This window comes from Hippoglossus stenolepis, chromosome 1 (genome assembly GCF_022539355.2).
Source record: "Hippoglossus stenolepis isolate QCI-W04-F060 chromosome 1, HSTE1.2, whole genome shotgun sequence".
Lineage (NCBI taxonomy): Eukaryota > Metazoa > Chordata > Actinopteri > Pleuronectiformes > Pleuronectidae > Hippoglossus > Hippoglossus stenolepis.
This window is the reverse complement of record NC_061483.1, coordinates 29,832,168-29,855,833: the sequence shown is the minus strand read 5'-3', so window position 1 is coordinate 29,855,833 and position 23,666 is coordinate 29,832,168. Positions and strand designations below refer to the sequence as shown.

At 41.3% G+C, this 23,666-nt stretch overlaps 1 protein-coding gene across 5 annotated transcripts in view; it reads right to left on the bottom strand.

The window, feature by feature from the left end:
• Positions 1-23,666, bottom strand: part of adamts17 (ADAM metallopeptidase with thrombospondin type 1 motif, 17) — a 118,628-nt gene that overhangs the window by 85,023 nt on the left and 9,939 nt on the right. For all 5 annotated transcript variants that reach the window (XM_035162416.2, XM_035162420.2, XM_035162421.2 and 2 more), the window contains exon 3: positions 17,298-17,469. In XM_035162416.2, coding sequence (XP_035018307.2) covers positions 17,298-17,469 — 172 coding nt within the window. The remainder of the gene's footprint in view (positions 1-17,297; positions 17,470-23,666) is intronic.

The following is a 23,666-nucleotide window of genomic DNA, read 5'->3' as shown; positions in this document are numbered from 1 at the left end:
TGAGGGAATTTCTGCTGGAAGTGCTTGAAATAGGAAGAGATATCGTGGGAGAATGTAAATTTTTACAGAGTCAATTCTATGGCTGAGACTGAGGAAAGAAATACACAGAGTTCCATCTGTGTATGTCATCTTTAATTTTTGTTAGGAGGGGGGCATAATTTATCACTGCCAGTGTTGAGATATTTTTCAGTAAGTGTATTCCTAAATATTTCAATGAACTCTGGTCCCAGTTAAAATGAAATTTGTCTAATATTTTTTGGAGGCGTAGAGCTAAAAGTCAAAATTTGTGTTTTTTGCAGATTTAGTTTATATCCTGCATATCTACCAAATGTTTCTACTTGGAGTTCATTAATTCTGAGAAGAGTTTGAGGTACTTAAATATAGATCAGGATATCATCAGCGTACAATGCTACCTTGTGGTCTTCTCCATTTATGCAGATGCCTTTAATACTTTCCGTCCTGTCTTATCCACTGTGCGAGGTTCTACTATATAAAGTGCAGTAATGGGAAGTGGGCACCCTGTCTTGATCCGGCGTTCCAATATAATGGTATCTGAGAAGTCTCATTTATTTTTATCAGGCGATGGTTTATATAGCGTCACGAATACCCTTGATAAAACTGTTATACATGCAAATCTTTCAAGGACTTTATATAAGAAAGGCCAGCTAACTGAGTCAGGCCTTCTCAGCATCCAGAGAAACTGATTAGGTAGGCTTCAAGATTGTTCTGTTGGATATGATTTAATATATTCTGTGATAAGCCTGATGTTATCGTGGGTTTGTCTTTGTGAGATAAATCCAGTTTGGTCGTATGTACAAGTTGAGGAAGGATGTTTTCCAGTCTTTTAGCAAGTATGGTTGTGTATAATTTGTAGTCAGCGTTCAACACCGAGATTGGTCTATAAGATCCACATTCCAGTTTGTCCTTTCCTTCTTTGTGGATACGGAGATCACTGCCTCACTCCAAGATGGGCATTTTGGCGTCTGTTAAGGTTGTGTTGCAGGCCCCTGAGGCTTGGCACTCATCAAATCGAAATGTCTTATACCACTCTGAAGGAAGGCCATCCGGACCGGGTGATTTATTAGCTTTAATAGAGATAGCGCTATTCAATTCTTTCTCAGTTACCGCTGCTGTCAATATCTGATTTTGTTCTTCTGATAGAACAGGCAGATTGGGTGAATTGAGGAATTTGCCAATTTGTTGCTCGGTCTCTAGATGTGGTTGCGTATACAGAGATTTATAGTACTTTTTAAACACTCTTTGTATTTCATCTTGTTTATAGTTTATAGATTTAGAAACCGGGTCCCTTATTTTGTATATAGTTCTGTCCGCTTGCTGTTTTTGCAGTTTTCTCGCCAGAAGTTTTGCTGATTTTGGGCCTGACTCATAATATTTCTGTTTTGTAAATATCATTTTATTTTCAATTTCCTGTGAGTGTAATATATTTATTTTGTTTCTTACTTTCTTTATTTTTATCAGCACATTAGTTTTTTGTTCTCTCTTATGCTGTGTCTCAAGATCTTTTAATTCTTTATTAAGGTTTATTAGTCTTAATTGTTTTTCTTTCTTTTCATGGGCACAGTAAGATATAATTCTCCCCCTGATGACTGCTTTTAAGGCATCCCATACTATAGCTGAATCAACCTCCCTGTTATCATTTTCTTCAAGATACGTTTTTATTTCCTTTCTCATTTGGATCTTAAATTGTGGGTTGTTTAGAGTACTTGTATTTAACCTCCACAGTGTTTTTCCAACTTTGTGGCTTATAAGTACAGTGCAGGACAGAGGTGCATGATCAGATACATTTATACTTCCAATATCACAGCTATACATTCTATGGCGATCTCTTTTCAACACAAAAAAATAGTCTATCCTTGAGTACGTATCATGGGGGCATGAGTAGAAAGTGTAATCACGGCCAGATGAGTAAAAGTCTCTCCATAGATCTAGTATGCCCAACTCTGCCATTAGAGCGTAAACACTTCTATGCAATGGAGTAGTCGTTACGTTTTTTGATGAATCTAGTTTTGGGTTAAGACGGATGTTCCAATCTCCACCACCTATGACAATTCCCGGTGCCCCTATCATTAAATCAAATATATTTCTGTAGAAAACAAAATCACTTCCAGGGGGGGCATAAATGTTACATACTGTCAATGAAACGCCATCTATTTTTCCAGAGACTATTATATATCTCCCTTCTTTGTCTGTTACCTTTGACAGATGTTCAAATGATACTTTTTGGGATATTCAAATTGCTACCTCTCTCTTACGGCCTGATTTATAGAATGAGTAATATACCCTTGAAAACCCCATTCTCTTCAATTTTTCATGTTCTGATGGGCTGAGGTGTGTCTCTTGTAAGAACACAACATGTGCCTTTTCCCTTTTCATTTTGATAGTATTTGACTTCTCTTTGCTGGGTTTAAAATCCCTTTCACATTAAATGAGATAACTTTTAGAACGTTCTCATTCATAGTTTCCAGATCGGATTAGCACAAAAAGACCTCTACTGATATCCCTGATGCCACAAAAGTTGTACACTAAAAATATCTCTCCCAAGGAACAAACACAATACAAACAAAAAGGGGAAACGTTTTTTAACGGAACATCACCGAAACGGTTTATAACAGTTGTTTCCAGTGTAGAGGCTGGATTCAAATGAGCCTTAAAGGACTTTTTAAAGTCAAAGTCCCCATAAGGGAAAGACCCACTTCATGTCAGTGGTGGGGCCCTAAAGTGTGGCTTCATGGTAGCGCAGATCTAAACAAAGTTGAACTAAATCAAAGCCAATTAACAAGTCCCGACTCCTTTAATTTGACAGAAAATAAAACTCTAGGAGTAATTGCCTGTTTTAAACGCCATGGCAGTCTTCCGGGCATGTAACCAGAATGAGTAACGCTCGAGTCAGTTACTACTTATCTGAATTTCTATGAAGAATCATCAGTCTCTTGTCGAAGGGGATCGCCTTCTGAATTCTTGTAGTTTATCCTTGTATTGAGAGCGCTGGGTGTTTTTGGATTGTGTGGAGCCGTCCGCTGCGCCGGGTTCCTGCTCTCCACTCCGGTCACGCCGTCTCCCCGCCACCTGCCATTTAGACAGGAGCCGGGTCTCCTCTTGGTCCGGAGCAGCAGAGGACTTCACCACCGTGACTGGAAACCCTCGTGAGGCCATGTCCCTCGTCGCTTCTGCAGCATCCTGGAATAGCCAGGTGCCATTCTCGTAGAAGACCCGCATCCTTGCGGGGTACGGTGTCTGGAACTTTATTCGTTTTTCTTTCAGAACTTTCTTCGGAGCACCTCTTCCTTCATCCGGTAGCTCCCGAACTTGACCACTATCAATCTGGGTTTTGGCTGCGGTCCGCTCGGCTTTGGAGCCAGAGCTCGGTGAGCCCGTTCTATCCTGAGGTCTCTGTCACGGGGCAGGTCGAGCGCGTCTTTCAACAGGTTATCCAGAAAACCAGCCATGTGCCCTCTCTGTCTTCGGGTATACTGTAAATCCTTAAGTTATCCCTGCGTGCCCGCCCCTCTTGGTCTATCAGCCTCGCTTCCAGGTTAGCTTGACGCTGCATTAGCCGCTTGATTAGCGTTGATGATGCTTGAAGCACGGTCTCAGTTTCTTCAATTCTCCCCTCTGCCTCGTCCAGTCTATCGTTTGCTCTCTTTAATTCGTGTTTGATGTCAGTGAGTTGTACCCTGTTATCTCTTCTGAAGTCCCGGACTTCGTTGAGAATGCTTCGCAGGCTAGCTTCGGAGTTTTCCTCGTCAGGTGAGGACGGGCCCGGGGAGCTGCTTCGGCCGTCTTGTCTCACTTCAGTATCATATTCCATCACATTTGTGGTCGTCCTACTTCTAGTAGTAACCCCTTTCTCCATTATCAAAGAAAAATTGCACTGGGATTCATAAAACTACAGATTTTTGGGGTTATTTAACAAAACCGTCGGGGAGCTCGAAAATTAAGCTGTCATCCTCTCAGTGGCGGAACCGGAAGCCCTTACACCGTGTTTTAAGCCTAAAAGTCCACCAGAAGTAGCTAAGCTAGCGGCATTTCTGACGGTCTCGGAATGCACCTCGACGGAAGATATCAGAGGACATTTAGGCATAAGGGGCCCATATTTTACACCTCTCTGGGATTTAATTTGAGGTATTGGTTCCCCTAAAATGATATATCAGTGGTTTAAAGTCGAAAAAACTGCTGCAATGTATATTTCCATGTCCTCTCTTCTGCCTCTCTCTGGAGCTGCAGACATAACAGGCTGTTTTCGCCTGCCTCTTGGAGGCTGGACTGGTACTGGCTGGGTGGGGCCGAGTGACGAGTGCGAACCTATATGACTCACACGGGGGACGAAGTAAGAAGCGAGACGTTTCAATAACATATTTCTTAGAATGAACTGAGTGAAAAAGTCCGCGGAGTGACTGTTTTCATACTTTGAGGGTCCCTATTGACCCCCTTCAAGTAATTACAGATAGTAAAGCCCACAAAATGTATTTTACACAATATGGGCCCTTTAAAACACGGTGTAAATGACGTTGTTTCGAGTCGAATATGAATGTCGGGGCTTACGAACACTTGGATGACATCACACTAGCAGTATGGAGGCATGTTATGTGTTTTTTCTGTTGTTTTTTTTAGTCTGAAGATAAGTCCCTGATATCTTCAGTTGTGTTAGATTTAGCTGCTACACTGTTTACCCCTGAAACTCCAGAAGTGTTTTGTGGACTCAAACACTTCACCCACCCTTCCATCCGCATATAGGGGTGAGTAGATAATGAATGAATTATCAATTTTGGGTGAACTATTGCTTTAACAAGGTACAACATCAACATATAGGGGTAAACAATGTTGCAGCCAAATCCAATACAATTCAAGTAAACGGCAACTTCTTTTTTTTTTTTAATTATCCCTTTAAGCTCTAAAACAGGAAACTTCAACAGTCAGGAAGTTTGTTTATATCTTAAAGGGGACATAGCATGCAAATTCCACTTTGTTAGTGCTTCTACATGTTAATGTGGGTATCTGGCATGTCTACCAACCCAAAAACTCTGGGGAAAAAACACTCGCGCGTTTTGTTATAGTTCCTCTAAGTCAGAAACGTCATGCTTGAGTGACTGGAATGAGCTTCCTGTGTATTGTGTCGTAACAAGGAACTGGAAGTCTCCCTACATGGTCTTGGCCCACCCCCCACCTCATCCCCCCCGTCCCCCCACACTCGCTACGCCGGGTTTACACCGGAGGCAGCGAGGCTGCGAGGCAGCGCAGCGCCGTTCCCAAGCGCGCAGCCGGGCTGTTCACACGGGACGAGCATTTCTCCGCTGGTCAGCCCGCGATTCACTCACATGTGGCATTTGTCTGGATCGTTGGGACTGGGAGGCTGCAGCAGCTGCTCGGGAGCGACCGCTCGCTCTCCCGTGCGTGAGCTGGAATTTGTGTCAGCGCCACACAGCCAGCAGTGTGGAGGACTTCCGCAGTGTTCAGCGCTACTGTAACCCCCGAACCCCGACATTCAACGGGTACAACAACAAGCGGAGAAAGCAGAATCGCGGGCTGACCTTATATATACAGTCTATGGGGCTGACCAGCGCGGAGAAATGCACGTCCCGTGTGAACAGCCAGGCGGCTGCGCGCTGGAGAACGGCGCTGCGCTGCCTCGCAGCGGTCTTCCACACTGCCAGCTGTGTGGAAGACTTCCGCAGTGTTCAGCTCTACTGTACGCCGGGTTACAGTAGTTACGCCGGGTTACAGTAGTTACGCGGGTTTACACCGGGCGGAGCGCGCCGCGAGGCAGCGCAGCGCCGTTCTCCAGCGCGCAGCCGCCTGGCTGTTCACACGGGATGAGCATTTTCCGCGCTGGTCAGCCCCATAGACTGTATATATAAGGTCAGCCCGCGATTCTGCTTTCTCCGCTTGTTGTTGTACCGTTGAATGTCGGGGTTCGGGGTAAATGATGGTCTTCATAGCCCCCACCCCTCTCTTTCTCTCTCTGTCTGTCTGCTTGTGTGCTTGTAGTGGATGGGCAGAGGGGACATTAATTATGTGATTGGGAAAATTAAAACTCCAGGACAACAGAAGGGAATACAAAGTATGGGATGCATATTTGATAATTTATATCATATAAAATATGTAATTTATATCGTTTAAAATCATGGGGGGAGAGGAGGGAGGGGGGAGCTGGCTCATTAGCATTTAAAGGAACAGGCACTCAAAACAGGTCACTCTGTGGAGGGCTGTTTTATACAGGGTAAAAAGGGTGCTGTTTTATATGATCCTTGTGGTATTTTGACCAAAGTATGTTACAGACATTTCATTAAGACCCCAAGGAACCATATCAACTTGTGGTAAAATGGGCATGCTATGTCCCCTTTAAACTAGCTATGCATGAATAAATGCAACCAAAAAGTCAAACTTTGAGTGGCTAGAATTAAGTTAAAAATAGCTTTAGTTTAGGCAACTAAAGCTAATCTGTTAAGGGTTATGGTACTACATCTACAGGGTGAATATATCATGTGAGACACAAGCCAGCCCAAATGAACACCAAGCTCCATGGGGGAACCAAGAGACAAATTAAGCAGAAAATCACTGAATACAGGAAGGATCTGATGACTCTTGTGATGGGAATTTCTGCATTTGGGTAATGTTTAATAGAAGAACAGACATGTAAACATTAGCGTGTTATTATTTGAGTGTATATTTCTGTAGGACCGCCGAGTCCATTTGTTTTGTGCCAGCGTGTCGTGACAAATCTGCGTTTCCGGCCACATCGCGGCACTGTTTACCGTTAGACCAATTTTGCAGAGATTTTAACCCATTAAAAGATCGGTACACAGCTGGACGGATCTTAGTTTGTCCGCTTGGGTACCGAGTGGTAGAGTCCCCACAAAGTTGTCTCTGGCGGTGTTTGAGATCTCCTCTGATCATTCTTTGCATGTTTCCTTTTCTCTCTCTCTCTCTCTCTCTTTTCTCCTAAACCCGCCTGCACACACGTTCCGACCTGCATCCACATAATTCACGTGTTATACCCGTTCGGGGACTTAGATAGTGCGATCGCATCGCAACGCCATTCGGCGCTTTGAACCACGAGATAGACCAAAGCATCCCTTTGTTCTCCATTTCCTGTTGGTCAAACCACGCCATCTTGAATTCGATCCTACGTCAAATCACGTGGTTAGATCGCCATCTTGAATTCAGTAACACAACACCACGCGGTTAGACCGCCATCTTGAATTCAGTAATACGACGTCATCCCCCGTGACTTCGTACGCCATCTTGACTCCACACACACACACACACACACACACACACACACACACACACACACACACACACACACACACACACACACACACACACACACACACACACACACACACACACACACACACACACACACACACACACACACACACACAAAATCGTGTTAAGTGCTAGTGTTGGGATCTTTGATATAGTGGATTCTTGTTAGGATAATAGTCATTAATTAACATTGATGTTATTATCTTTAATAAATTCTATTGTATTTAAAGTACCGGTATTTTGTGATTATTTGTGCATATGTATGTGAATACAGCTGGATTATGATAGCCAGTGCTTGAACTTAAAACCTTCACTGTTCATTATATAATCATCAAAAGTAAATATTGAGATTTCTAATTGAACTTTTTTTCAGATTATGAGACTGATCTTTACAGATTGATTGTTGGTCCCTGATACCTGGGTGGTGCCCTGTCTTTTATAAATTATAATTACAGATCTTATTATTCTTAATTGATCATTTTATTGTTTTTCATTAATAATTTCATTATTCTTAATTGATAACTTTATCGTTTTTAATAAATAATTTTATTATTTTTAATAAATTATTTTATTATTTTAATAATCATATTTTATGATTATTAATAATTAGCCAACATCAAGTCTACCTACTATTGCACCACACCTTCATTACACTGATAACCCCAATGATGCAGAGCACCTAATTATTGTCTTGCTGTGTGACAACCAGGCTCAGTGGTAATTAAATCCACTTGACCTAAAAGCACATGTTTTTACCAGTGGTACATCGTCTATGACAGATGTCTTCAAAAAAGTAGTACCAGAAGCAGAATCGTGTACAGCATCAATAATATGCAGTTATAATCTTTGAGCATAAGCAAGCCATGGTTCCACAATAAGATTAGAAATCTGACTGCTTTTGATGCTTTTATATGAACTCACAGTAACCAGATTACTACAGCAGATGTGATGTGCTGGCTGAGGTTGCTTGTGTGAATCTAATATACTGAGTGTGTCCATCCATTTCTGCCTCCAACAGCCTATTTGATTTGTTCACATGCAGATGGTGAAATGCAGTACTTTTCATTTGGTCACCTTTCAGGTTTGACTAATCATAAGTTTAATAAACACAACTATACAGGTGGAGTATATAACCATCAAATCTTTCATCATTTAATTTCTCTTTTGGTTGTGTTTTAACTTAAATTCTATAAATGGTAGGTTATAAACTACAACAAGGTCAATTTCCTTTTGCAGGCTTTTTTCGGAAGAAACAGGGGGGGAAACCCTTGTCATCCGTCCCACTCAGTGTAAGAGTATCTGCCGAGGAGTACAGGGAGTGGAGGTAAGGTGCTTTTGACAAGGTCTTCAGCATGAGGGAAGCAGATGCTTGGGCTTCGATACTGCTTTAACTTCCTTTGGGCTTTTCCCACTGTCTCAGATTCCACTCATGAAGCAGGAATTCCAACATACTGCAGACAGGACAGCACAGGCCACTCCAATAAGAATTATAATTATAAATTCTCTTAGATCAGTCGTCAAGAGCAGCAAGTGAAAGATGGAGTCTACTTTACACAACTGATACATTTGTGAAGAAGAAACCAAAAAACATTTAATGACCACACATCTTGCTGCAAACACACACTGCTAACAGGTTTAAAGTAACATCTTTAATCTTCTCAGAAAAACAAAAGATATTGGCTAATTTAGTTAATAGGCAAATGATTGAAAGTATACTTCACATGCTCTTACAGTGCAGATCAAACCCCATGCCTCACACAGTATCACTGTTATCACTGTGCAATGCAGGTTTTGCTAACATGTTTAAATCCATACATAGTCATGCATACCTGTAACCTGTTTTCAACAGCTTACTCCACCAGTGCATCTCCACAGTTGTAACCCTGCTTTCACTTGGGTCATCACCATCAAACCCATTCTGTTACCCTTTCTTTCACAAGTCATCTCCATTCCCATTCACCAATCATTCAGATCCCAATTCCCAATCAGTCCAGCCTATATCCTGTTGGACCCTTCTTTCACCTTCTTTCCACAGACATCAATGATCTCTACTCTGGGTTTCTTTTTGGTCACTATAACATATTGGACTTGAGCATAGACAGATTATTCACTTGATCATCTAACCACAGATATGATTGTAAAACTACACAAATCTAAACTGAGGGGGCCTGTTTATTCAAAGTTTATAAAAACTGAATGTAGTGCATATCCCAAATCTCACCACATTTGACACTGCACATCCTTGGGTTGTTAACAATACACATACCAAGTGTGAAAACGACAAACGGTTTTCGAGATCTGCAAGCCACATACAGACAGACAAGAAAGACAGACATTTCTTGATCACGTTTCTACACCTTGATAAGCATCTACCTGTGGTAAATTCAACTGATTGGAAAAGGTTTGAGTCTATACAAGGTCTCACAGCTGAAAAGTGCCTATCAAGCCAAGCCCTGCGGTTGAAAGTGCTGCTTGCAGGGCTCAGGGACAGGATTGTACAGATCTGAGAAAGGCTACAAAAACTTTCTGCTGCTTTTAACATTTCCAAGAGCCACAGTTGCATCCATCATTTTAAATAGAAGAGGTTTGGAAAAAACAGGACTCCTCCTAGAGCTGGCCACTTGACCAAACCAAGAGATCTATGTCTTCCATGATGCTCTGCCATGGGAACAAGGTTCCATGCAACAATTCACCATGATTTGCATATTAAATTCATGATCCGAGATTTTAGCCAGCTCCAGTGACACCTTTAAGCATTTAGCCATTACATTAGGGTTATTTCTTGCCTCACTGATCATTCTACAATGTGCACTAGAAATCTTTTGGCCAGACCTCCACTTAGTAGCCACAGAACTAAATCATCTCCATTTATAGCCATTTAACTGTGGACTGATGAATATCTTAAATCTTAGTGGATACTGTTTAATCTTGTCCAGCTTTATGCAATTAAAAAAATTGCATAAATTGTTGTGGCATGAAGTGTATCAGTAGATGCTTCTTGTGAACAGCTAACCCAAATGTTTTCTGAATCAAAGTAGCTCTTACTTAATAACTACTGACTCCAGGTAGCTTTTGTTTCTGTCATTATCCAAGAGCTTCATACATTTTCTCCAGCCTACACTGTGAATGTTTGAAAGATGTATTCAGTATGGAAAAGAACAGTACAATTGATTTGTGTGTAATAAGTTAAAAAAGATTGTTCATAATTGTAACACTCCTGACCATATTTTATGGCAAATTCAATAATGAAAGCAAACATACAGTAAGAATTCAAAGGATTCAACACATTACAAACTTTACCTTGATATCCCATCTTTGTCAACACTGCTGGTCACGTGACCCTTGCTTAAATGTCTAGTGATTACAGTGGAAATAATTAAAAGCTCAACATAACCACTGAAAGGAAGAATGGATGGAGGCTAAATTAATGAATAGTAGTAGCATATAAAATTAAACTAGGGGAGATCAATCACACATGCAGTTTTTGGTCTAGCTCTCAAACATGAAGTGATTGTTGCTTTTCAGCACAAATCCGTCCGACAGTAACCACTTCTTTTTTTTAAATATGAATGCCCGTGTGATAAAAAACTACACATAATATGGCAGACCTGCTGAGAGTGGAAGGAATTAGATTCAACTTGACTGAACAAACCAGGCAAAAGTTTGAGTTTCATGTCGAAATAATGGCCTTTCTGCCACACTGTCAGTGATAAATCATTTTTACACTTTAAAAATTGTGTGTATATATATATATATAAAAATAAAAGAGAGAGAGAGAGAGAGAGAGAGAGAGAGAGAGAGAGAGATGTTGTGCATTCCTCTGGACATGAGGTGGAGTTGGAGAAAGAAACTACAGGAATGGAACAGAGAGTCCAGGCAGACATAACCCTGCCTGGACAAAAAAACAGGTCTATACATTTGTGAATATGTGCTATGCAAATAAAATTTGATTGATTAATTGACATGCATACATACAGAACAATAAGAACAATCCTCTTATTAACTCTGTGTTTCTTGGGCATGCCAATGGAAATGTCAAGATTTTCTTGAAGAGGTTCCACAAGGTTCACCGGCAGAGTGAGGGCTAGTTTAACTTTGCTATGATTTACTTCATTAAAAACTATGTCAATGAAGGATGGTTGAATGATTGATGTATGATATTTCATTCAACATCCACAGAACACTTCCCCTACAGCAGAATGGCAGTGTATAATGTGAAGGTATTTGAATGTGTGTCATAAAAACAAATGAAAAACCCTGCTCAGCTTTTGTACGATGGCTGAAAACAAACAGAGGAGCAAGAGACCGACACTCACAGCTCTGCAGGTTTTTTTTTCTTTCCTTCTAAAAAGGAGGTTTCAGTGATTGTGTATGACCTAGTTATGAGCATATGGAAAAAAAATATTTATACAGGTTTTCAAAAGTGCTGGTGGTCTTCAGCTTGGGTGGTGTTATGTAACTTTGGGGGTGCAGTTCAGTTCTCAGGGTCAAGCTTCTCTGGTTGATGACTTTGCACCGGGGGGGATGTCTGCAGGGGGTTGTAATTGTCTGGAAGCTAATAGAATGATAACACCCAACAGATAAGACACAGCAGCTCATGTCTTTCTGCTTGGTAGAGAAGTATGACAGTGATTTGTCATTTCTCCTCGAGCCAAAAATGGTATTTTGCAGGAATGGCCTTCTCGCTCACAGTTCACGCTCACACCCACCAAGCAGAGTTGTACACAGTGTTGTCCACCAGGCACATTAGGGTCTTACATTGTCTTTATACAGACAAACAGCAAAACTAGTTTCCTTGTTTGTTGCCGTTTGCTCTCCTCCAAAGTATGTGAAGCAGGACAAGGAATGTTACAGCTTTCTTTTCTCTAGCAAACGTTATTCATGGCATACAAATACTGTACTAAATTAAGTTTCAGACTGTGTCATTAAAACCAGTATAGTGCAGGCATAAAGTACCACATCAATCATAACAGAAATTATTTGCAGACAATGTAGTCAAAACAACTCTGAAACTATACTGGAGAGTCAGCTGAAGAATAGTCTGTTGGAAAACTCTCCACTTTTGAATGCTTTCAGTCCACATTTGGAACCACAACCAATACTTGATTGGATAACGAGAAGAAAAAGTCACCCTTTAGACATGATCTGATCTTGAGTTTGGAGATTAAAGGAAAACAGTGAATTTGTGTCAACGCTTTTGCTGTTTTTACGGTATCAATTCTCTAGTTATATGAGCCATTTAATTAGTTTGAAAGATCATATGAAAGATTGCTAAATTACAACTTGTGGAGGTAGCTGGGAGAGCACCTTCATCTACACCGGATAATCAAGCAGCTCAGGGGAGAGCTGTTAGCTGATTGATCCTCAGGTTTAAAAAGGCAGCAGCGGCGCTGCCTTGGGACACACACTCTCAGGACCGAGAACACTCTCGGAACACTAAGACAGAAGAACACTCGGAGACTCAGAGCCCATGAGCTGCAAAGCTAGTCCCTTTGGATCAGTCTATTTGTGTTTCTTCACGTGTGTGGTTTGATTTAATAAAACATGCTGGAAAGCAACACCCTTGTCTCTGGCTGTGTGTGGGAGAGCCCCGTGGCATGATCAACTGCCACACTGGCGCCCAACTTGGGGCTCCACGCAGCCAGAAACGCGGGCCGAGTGGCGGAGATGGAGCTATTAAGGATGGCGGAGGACCTCGTGGCCGTGTACCGGGAGCAGATAGCGGAGAGCATATGGGGGCTGAAGGCGCTCCGGAGGCAGGTGGAGAGGAAGACGACGGTGATGGAGCGTTTGCTGGCCCGGCCGGGTTCTGCTCCTGCTATCAATTGCTGCACCGTGCTGAAAGAGGCGGTGAGCGCGGCCACGATTTTGCGTCCTTGCGCCACTCCGATTCCACGTCCCCGCACTGCTCTAGAGAAGCCGACGGCGGGCGTGTCGCCGATTCCGCCCCCTCGCGCAGCGCTGAGGCTGGTAGAGGGCGCAGCTCCGGTTCCGGCTACGTCGGCTCTGACGTCTGCGAATGCTGGTCCTGTCCAGCAAGCTGAAAACTGGACTCATCAGAGAAGATGACCTTACTCCAGTCCTCTATGGTCCAATCCTTATGGTCTTTTGCAAACCTCAGCCTGGCTCTTCTTTGCTTCTCATTGATGAAGGGCTTTTTTCTAGCTTTGCACGACTTCAGCCCTGCCCCTAGGAGCCTGTTTCTAACCGTCCTCGGCGTGCACTTCACCCCAGCTTCCGTTTGCCATTCTATTTGGAGGTCACTTGATGTCATCCTACGGTTGTTGAGTGACATTCGAATGAGTTGGCGGTCATCCCGGTGAGTGGAGAGTCGTTTTCGTCCTCTGCCGGCCTGTAGCTTTGTTGTCCCTAATGTCTGCAGCTTGACCTTGTTCTTATGAACCGCCATCTTTGAAATTTTAAGGATGGAAGCAACCTGACGCTCACTGTATCCCTCTGCCAGTAAAACCAGAATTAAACCCTTCTTTTCCTCACTCAACACTTTTCTTTTTAACTCTTTTGGCATGGTCAATAGTCACTTTTTTTATTCCAATTACTTTTGAGGTACTACTAGCACTGTTTCTGCCATCCAGCTGGTCCTATTGCAAGAGGATAGTGATGACCACAGCACTGGTTTTTCATTACTTTTCTTCATTGAATAAGATTTGGTTCAGGTGATCACCTAATCAGTACCTCATGGAGTAGAATCAGGTCTGCCTGTATTGGAACAGACACTGGAATGGAATGGCTGCCATACACGTAGAGATGCTGATTTAAGAAAAATTTGGAGTGGTCTCTTAATTTTTTCCAAAGCTGTATATAGCTGACTGAGGTCCAGATATGGATAGTCACATACAGATCAACACAAACATATCTGCCTCTAATGTGGCTCTGCCTTAAAAAGGAGTTTGTAAAACTCAAACATATCTACTGAACTAAAGCAAGCAGTCATGCAGCAGACATTGAATTCATGTTTCTGGCTGATGTGAGGCTTCACTCAGTGATTCTGCCTCCAGAACAGTGCTGTGCTCAGAGAAGTGTTTGGATAACTATAAATCCAGTCTGCAACTAATTAAACTTTTCCATGACTTTCCAAGCTGGTCATTAGTGCTTTTGACTGGATCCTGTGTTCAGGTGTTCTCCACACTAAAAAAGCTGCCATCATTCAAAAATCAGGAGACCATGATTTGAAAAAACTCTCACTACAAAAATTGATAATCTTGGCAAAGAGAGTGTTAGGAAAATATGCACATTAATAATATAAAAAAGCAGAGGGTGGGGATTGCTCTGTGTTTGATAGTGTTAACAGCGAGAGGCTCAGCAGGTTCCAACAAGAACTTTGCAGAAAAGAGATGCACATTGAATAAGGAAACATCTGCATTCCACACAGCCTCTCTTGCAACACACTGAGGCTGAATGAACATCAAATGGCATGGCAGATCCCAGTAAATGCTGCTCTGAAACCTGTGATTTATTAGCATTGCTACCCTGGGATGTTTGACTGGCCCATTTCAGCTTGGAGGGTGGAGAGGCAGACAGTAGTTCATTCACACAGCTCACTGCAAGCACATCACTGTAGAGGGATTTGGAAGATGTTTCAGGGTTATTGGGGCGAGTGTAAGTAGCATTCCCCAGATTCTGAAAAATTACACAAATCCCATCCTCTGTAATGTGACCCGAATGCATGAAGCCATATCTCTAATTTTTGTCAGTGTATGAAGGACGGTAGCAAACAAGAAACACTGTTTTTTTTCTTAAAATGGAATCATGATATAGGAAAAGTGAAACTGAGTTGCAAAAGAATTGCAGCTGTTCACAGATGCAATAATGGCATTTTTCTGGGTGATCAGTAGAAAACAAATTTGACAATGGATAGGTAGCCTTCGTTTTATAGCATAAGGCTATAAATAAATTGGATTATTGTAAAGATCAATGTCATAACTTGTTAACTTTGATAACATAGCATATTAATAAAGCTTTTGCTATACAGTAACCTTATGTCCCACCTACTTGAGTTTGTGATTTCTCTGATAGTTATTTCAACTTTCTATTTACAACCAAAATTTTAGGCTACCTATTAAAACAGGTTTATCAATACACCTCCTTGGCGTGTGCTCTATGGAGCGCAATCTAGTAATAGAAATAATTATTGACAGAAATGTACATGCCATGATGATTACCATTACCAATACTGACTAAATTGATCATAACTGATGTTGTTGATCTGCATACTTGCATATTATCCACATTGGTAAGCTAGCTCCGATGGTGAAAAATGTTCGCTTGTCACATAATAAATAACACGTTTGACTTATATTTGAGGTCATGGGTGTGGGTATGATGTACTTGTGATGTACACTACAAGTACATGTGACAGTTGCTGCAATGAGAGAGAGTGGAAGCAAAGCGTTGCACAAACAGCAAATATTCAGCAGTTCAGCCACGCTGCTCTTCTAGAGATTCGGGGTCTCGCGGTTCACAGCTGAACACCCAGAGAAAATTATCTTGCAGCCCAGTTTTAATGTTTATCTGACAATATGTCAGGAACATTAATGTTTGCTACACTACCTGAAGACTACCCATTTGAAAATAAAAGCTCTCTAGGGTTTCTGTTGGCTGAATCAATTCATTTGTTTTAAAATGTTTTTTATTGTGAGGTACTTGCAAGAGCAGGAGATGCATGGCTTCATACTGGTTTGTATTGGTATTTATTTGAACGTATAGGAATACTTCTATACAAGGAAATACAGTAGTTATACCAGAAACCTTAGAAAGGCTGTAGTTATATTAAAAGTTAACGTATAGAACTTCAGGTGATGAACAGTAGTCTCTCTCCCTCTCTCTCACACACAAACACACAAACACACACGCTCACACGCTCACACATTTATAGCTATTTTCAGTGTACGTAAAAACATAGCGCTGGCGGTAGCAGCTCTGCTGCAGAACCGAGGCTGAACCACAGCTGGTGTGAACAACTGACAACCGCGACTGCCCAGGGTCATCATTTATAAAGTAAAGACACTCATGGAATTAGGTATCATAATGTTTTTAGCAGCTGGGTATCGTGAAACCTTTGTAGTATCTCTATACCATGCAACACTACACTGCCCTCCACCTGACTATCTTACCAGTGGACAACAATGTCTTAATGCTTTTCATAATCTTAACTTCAGCTTTCAACATAATAGTTCTTTAGAACTGTTCTATAGTCTGCTATAAATGAACACCTTGCTATACAACTAGATCATAGACTTTCTGACTGACAGGTTACAGACTTTAGTTTGCAGATAACACTGTGGTGGTTGGGTTTGTCAGCAATAAAAGAGGTTCGGACTGGTGTTAAAAAAACAATCCGTCTCTGACTGTTAAAAAGAACAAAAGAGATGGGTGCTGACCTCAGAAGAGCACCCGATACACACTCGTTTGAGGATCAACAGCTTTGCAGGGGACACACATTGGCAGCATCAGGTTCCACGGATTTGACACAACACCACTGCTATCCCCACAACAGCTAAGTAGTGTCTACACTTCCAGCAAAGGCTGAGGAGTACGGGCCTCTTCACTTTCATCCTCACCACTTTCTACAGTGGTACAATAATGAGCATCCACTTTGGCTGCACCACTGTCTGTTTTTGAAACGCAAATCCCTGCAATGGATAGTGAAGACACCTGAGAGCATAATCTAGGGCTCTCTCCCATCCCCCAAAAATATTGCATCTGCCATGCAACTTGCAGACTCTTCCCACCCAGGCTAACACTACCAGATTCTGTAAGTTTTTTTTTTCCCTCAAGCAAGTCCTTTAGCACCATCCACATATACAACCTGTATGGATAGTTTCATAACAAAGCTAATTTTAAACTTAACAAATCGTTCTTTATGCTATGGAAAACATCACATCACATCCAACATAAATGGTGGTGGCTTGCCTTATAAAACATAAAATATCAGTGTGACCATATTCCCACATCCTGAACCATCCAGTCCTGCTCTCTATGTCACTCACCTTGTTTCGTCCCACAGAATTTGGCGTGGTCAGCATCTGGAGCAGAGACCCTCTTCGCAGAGCGTCGGTATCGCAGCAGTTGGTGTTTAAGTCCAGAGAACGACTGTGATGGGTCGTTTTTACCCACCGGCTGGATGAACAGGCGGTCCTTCCCTATCTGGACAAGCCCAGTCTGTGCAAGAAACAAAAACGTGCAGAAGATTAAGAAAAGACTGTAGACATAGAGTTTTGGAGTAGACAGGTTAAATTTGTATATAGTTAAAGTAATGTGTTTAAATGTCAACAGCAAATAAAACGTGATAAAAGTTACAGACATTATCTTGTTATAGCTAATGTTTTCGTTCTCATGATAACCAAATTATTTAAAGGAACATAGCATGCAAATTCCACTTTGTTAGTGCTTCTAAGGTTAATGTGGGTATCTGGCATGTCTACCAACCCAAAACTCTGGGAAAAACACTCGCGCTTTTGTTATAGTTCCTCTAAGTCAGAAACGTCATGCTTGAGCGACTCGATTGCGCTTCCTGGGTATTGTGTCGTAACAATACACTGGAAGTCTCCTGCCAGCTGTGTGGAAGACTTCGCAGTGTTCAGCACTACTGTACGCGGGTACAGTAGTTACGCCGGGGCAGTAGTTACGCCGGGGTACACGGGAGCGCCTTGCGAGCAGCGCAGCGCCGTTCTCCAGCACGCAGCCGCCTGGCTGTTCACACGGGATGTGCATTTCTCCGCTGGTCAGCCCCATAGACTGTATATATAAGGTCAGCCCGCGATTCTGCTTTCTCCGCTTGTTGTTGTACCCGTTGAATGTCGGGGTTCGGGGTAAATGATGGTCTTCATAGCCCCCACCTCTCTTTCTCTCTGTCTGTCTGCTTGTGTGCTTGTAGTGGATGGGCAGAGGGGACATTTAATTATGTGATTGGGAAAATTAAAACTCCAGGACAACAGAGGGAATACAAAGTATGGGATGCATATTTGATAATTTATATCATATAAAATATGTAATTTATATTGTTTAAAATCATGGGGGAGAGGGAGGTGGGAGCTGGCTCATTAGCATTTAAAGGAACAGGCAGTCAAAACAGGTCACTCTGTGGAGGGCTGTTTTATACAGGGTAAAAGGGTGCTGTTTTATATGATCCTTGTGGTATTTGACCAAAGTATGTTACAGACATTTCATTAAGACCCCAAGGAACCATATCAACTTGTGGTAAAATGGGCATGCTATGTCCCCTTTAATACAATAGAGATTCTGCCGATAGCTAGTTCAATGTTTTGCTATCTCAATTTCATAGTTTTATTGAATACAATAAATACTAAATTTGAGAGTACCATGGTTGGTTATTAATATACTATAGAACTTTTTTTATGAGAAGTCTTTAAAGCTGTTACATCAAATTTTGTTAAAAATCTTTATCATATTACTGCCATTTATGTTGTGTAGTGTGATGCATGTGCAATGCATGAACACAAATTCCTCAAAACATAGTTCAATTTAGCTCACATAGTAAGAGAGTCTGTTAAGTCGTTTCCTGGAAAAATCTTCTGGCACACGGGTGAAATGGTTTTGGATGAAACCCAACATCAACTGTGAGGTTAGCGTCACAGCGTCACAGTTGAACAACTCAAGACATAGTTGAATGGCAGTTTACACTTAGCAGCACCATGTTGTACAAAGTCACAGCAGTCAATGAAATACACATGCTCAAGATTCATAGCTTTGCTGTGTCACAAACCTGTGAATTCTCTCCATAACACTCTACAGATCCCTACTGTTATCAGGGACTAATAATGGTTCCCATGGAAATATCTTATCGCCTTATGTTGGTGCCAATCACGATGACCCAAGGGCATGAAAATATCAACATAAGCAGTGATGGTTTGACAAAGTGATTTGGGTATTTACAGAGCAACAAATATCCTGAAAGGCCTTCACTATGACCGAATGTGGATGGCTGTAATACTTCAAACAAACACAGGGGTTTCTTCCAGTAAAACGTATGTAATGTACACACAGAGAAAAATACCGTTGTGTCATGAGTAAGTCAATGACGAAAATGCTTATCATACCAAAATAATAGTAAAAGAACAAAAAAGACATGGTTTGTACATTCCTTTACTAGAGGTATACGTTTAGAGATTTATTTGGTATGTGGTTAGCCTAGCTTAGCATAACTGGAGGCATCGAGAGAGATCTATCCAAAGTGAAGGCAGATAAGAAAAAATATGATTTTTTTCAGTCAAGTTAATGTTTTCTTTACTTGTACGTTTTATTTTGTTATTTGTCAATAGAAGTACAGACTGCAGAGAGAAGATCAACTAGAAAACACAAAGCACACTTTTTTAGTTTGCAAGTATTTTTCAAGTGAATAATTATTTAGTTTTCTTTGTTAGTTAGTTACTTTTAATGGTCAATCAGCCATTGTTCATCATGCTCAGCATTGGCCATTGAGAAACTCACATTGGTCAACAACTAATAAATTGACATTGACATTGATTGGACATTATATTTGAAAGACCCTGCACAACTCCTATAGCTGTGTCATCAATGTGAGGCTTCCAGGTTTGGCACCAACACATCTGCAGAGAGACCAAAACCTGTGCTCACTGTATGTGGCAACCTGTGTTATAGCTAGAGTTCTTGGGTGAATGAATAAACTCTTGTTTGCCAAATAATTTTAAAAACCACAAACTGTAATTTTTACATTTCTGTTATTTGCCTGGTTTATATAAATGCGATACGTATAAATACACCCTTTTCACAGCAAGCATTTGATTTATCATAGCTGGAGAAGCCTGGATGTTACTAATGACATTAAGAATGGTTCAAAGTTGTGACAGTTGGATAATGAGCCTGCATGCACAACACCAGAATATGATAAAGTCTTCAGTCTTCATGTTAAGCTAGGACAGGACAAGAGACCATTTTCAATCTTACTCTTACTCTTACTCTCTAAAAGAGAGGAAAGATGCTTGTTTGTAATTTCTAACTATATATTCAAAACAATAAACACTTAAATAATTACATATATTAAGACATAATATTTGCTAAATGTTTTTCTGCCTTATAGCATAATAGAGGATATTAACTGTAAATCAAAATACAGATCATTTTTTTGGAGCCTGAAAGACTGCACAGGAGGTGGCAATACTTTTACTAACCCTCAGCAGTTTCTGCAGGTATTTTCTCATGCTGCATACAGCCAACAAGACCAGCAATCAGAGGTTTCAACAGCCTTTAACTGGCCCCAGATACAAAACACAGGACAAAAAGCTGTTTACAATCAACATTTCTCAAAGACCTTTTTACTGTGAGCACACAGCAACATTTACTCACATAAATTTTAAACAGTGATTCAATCTGTATCCAGTTAGGGGTAAAAAAAAAGAAAAGTTAACAGCATTTAAAACCTCAAACTTCATAAATAAAGGTTGCATAGAAACAGATGACTTTGTGCTACCAAACAAAACACTTTGTGCACTTTGGGTTCCAGGTCTGTTTGACACAATCACAATGTCTACAAGTCATCACATTGATCATCCCATTGCTGTGACTTTCCAATTCCATTTCCAGTTGTAAGCTGAAGCTTTAAAAGTAGGTCAAAAGAAAATGTGGTGGAGGGTGGCAGCCAGAATGCATGCTTTTGGTGACTCAGCACTATCAGGAGAAATCTCTTCTTCATGCCCCAATCCTAATGTCTCACAGACCTAAGAGTCGAAAAGCTTCACTAGTGCTCCCTGTATCTCATACCACTCCTTACAACCCAGGAATCTGACATGTTTGACAATGTTTGTTTCTAGACGGTGAATGGGGTAATATTCGTTTCAAGTGATAGTATGTAGCCACTGTTTAAATATAGATGCCAGGACAATCCTTTTTAATTGTGTCAACGTATGTGTCACATGTTTCACCTGCGCTGTGAACGATGAACTGAACGAATCACGTTACATATGATGAACGTGAGCGACTCACACAGTGAGATCAGAGCTCGTTCACGTGAAGCGGCCGGTAAGTGACTTCGTTGAAAAACAGTGGAAACAAGCCAGCAGCGACAGGAGTGACACTGTGCAGGATTTTAGAACTGAACTATATGAGCAGAACACACTTTAAACTTCCTCTGACTGTGTGGAAATCTGATGTTTTCACATCACAGCTAGATAATGAAGAAAGGCATTAATACCAGAGAAAGGCGAAATGTGCGTCCTACTGGGCTGTGACAGGCTCTCACCCAGGAGTCGCACACAGCGGCCCGCAGTAGAGGAAATTATACAACCCGATCAGACAGACCACTAATCTTTAGATTAATCAAAAAATGTATTGTTAGATTCATCGATTAATCGAAATAAATTCCGTTAGATTAATTGATAAAAACTTATGGATAGGTGCAGCCCTAGAGAGAGCCATCTCAATTCCTTCTCATCTCTGTTGAGAGTTACACTTCATGAGTGACAGCTGTGTGATTTGCATCATCTGATTGGCTCCTCTGATCAGTGTTTATAGAGATGAAACTAATTAGAGGGTATATCGGTCGATAGCGATCGGTGGCATATCAATCAGATCACACTTACTTTTATTGTAATGTACATTAGATCTGTCAGACTTTCATGTATAATAGCTCTAATCTGTCTCTGTCATTTTACTGTCATGTCCATTCTGTTTTCCTGCATTTTTTCTTTATTTCTCTGCTGTTTGGCGAACATTTCCTGATAGTTGGTTTTCCTCTCATTATTTGTGCAGGTGCTTTAAAGTGAAAAAAAGTGCATTGCATGTATTTTTAGAAATACATGAATAGAAACATCCTGACTCAAAAGAAAGCCATAAAAACTGCTTCATGTCATTTATTTTCCATAGACTAATTCTATATTAACAGGATGTCCCAGTAAGTCTGTGAAAAGCCTCTTGTTGATCCAAAACGGTCCAACACCAGTACTGGCAGGAAGTAGAAAAATGTAATTGTATTTCTCCCATATTAGCTCCTCTGCATTGGCTCACTGTAAAATCCATAATAAAATTCTAAATCCTTCTCCTTATGTACAAAGCCCTTAATGACTCAGCTCCGTCATATCCTGCAGAGCTCATAGTACCTTATTATCCCCACAGACCCACTTGTAGTTCCTTGAGAATAGAATATAGAGGCTGCGTCTTCAGCTACCAGGCTCCCCTCCTGTGGAACCAGCTCAGTTTGGGTTCAGGAGGAAGACATCATCTCTATATTTAAGGTTAGACTTATAGTTAAGTCTGGATCAAGTCAGACCTGAGCCATCCCTTAGTTGTGCTGCTTTAGGCCTACTGCTTTAATATCACATTATTACACCTATCACTGTATCACTGTCATTATAAGAACCAGTCTGACGGTGCTCAAATACAACAGTACCTACAGTGTACATACATACACAGTTGTTGAATCTGAATAGAATTCAGTGGATGAGAGCTATGAGAGATAGCGTGGTTTGGGTTTTTTTTCTCATGCTCTCTTGTTGTTTCTCTTCTCTGCTCCCCCATTCCTATGTTAGACCATTGTACAAAACTACAGTGCATCCGGAAAGTATGTGCGCTTCACTTTTTCCACATTTTGTACAGTTACAGCCTTATTCCAAAATGGATTAAATAATTTTTTTTCCTCAAAATTCTACACACAATACCCCATAACGATAACATGAAAAAATACTTTTTGAATTTTTATATTTATTTTTAATAAAAAATCACATGTACATAAGTATTCACAGCCTTTGCCATGACACTCAAAATTTAGCTCAGGTGCATCCTGTATCCACTGATCATCCTTGAGATGTTTCTACAACTTGATTGGACTCCACCTGTGGTAAATTCAGTTGATTGGACAGGATTTGGAAAGGCACACACTGTCTATATAAGGTCCCACAGTTGACAGTGCATGTCAGAGCACACAAGCCATGAAGTCCAAGGAATTGTCTGTAGACCTCCGAGACAGGATTGTATCGAGGCACAGATCTGGGGAAGGGTACAGAAAAATGTCTGCAGCATTGAAGGTCTCAATGAGCACAGTGGCCTCCATCATCCGTCAATAGAAGAAGTTTGGAACCACCAGGACTCTTCCTAGAGCTGGCCGGATGGAAAACTGAGCGATTGGGGGAGAAGGGCCTTAGTCAGGGAGGTGACCAAGAACCCGATGGTCACTCTGACAGAGCTCCAGCTTTGCACTGTGAAGAGAGGAGAACCTTCCAGAAGGACAACCATCTCTGCAGCACTTCACCAATCAGGCCTGTATGGTAGAGTGGCCAGACAGAAGCCACTCCTCAGTAAAAGGCACATGACAGCCCGCCTGGAGTTTGCCAAAAGGCACCTGAAGGACTCTCAGACCATGAGAAACAAAATTCTCTGGTCTGATG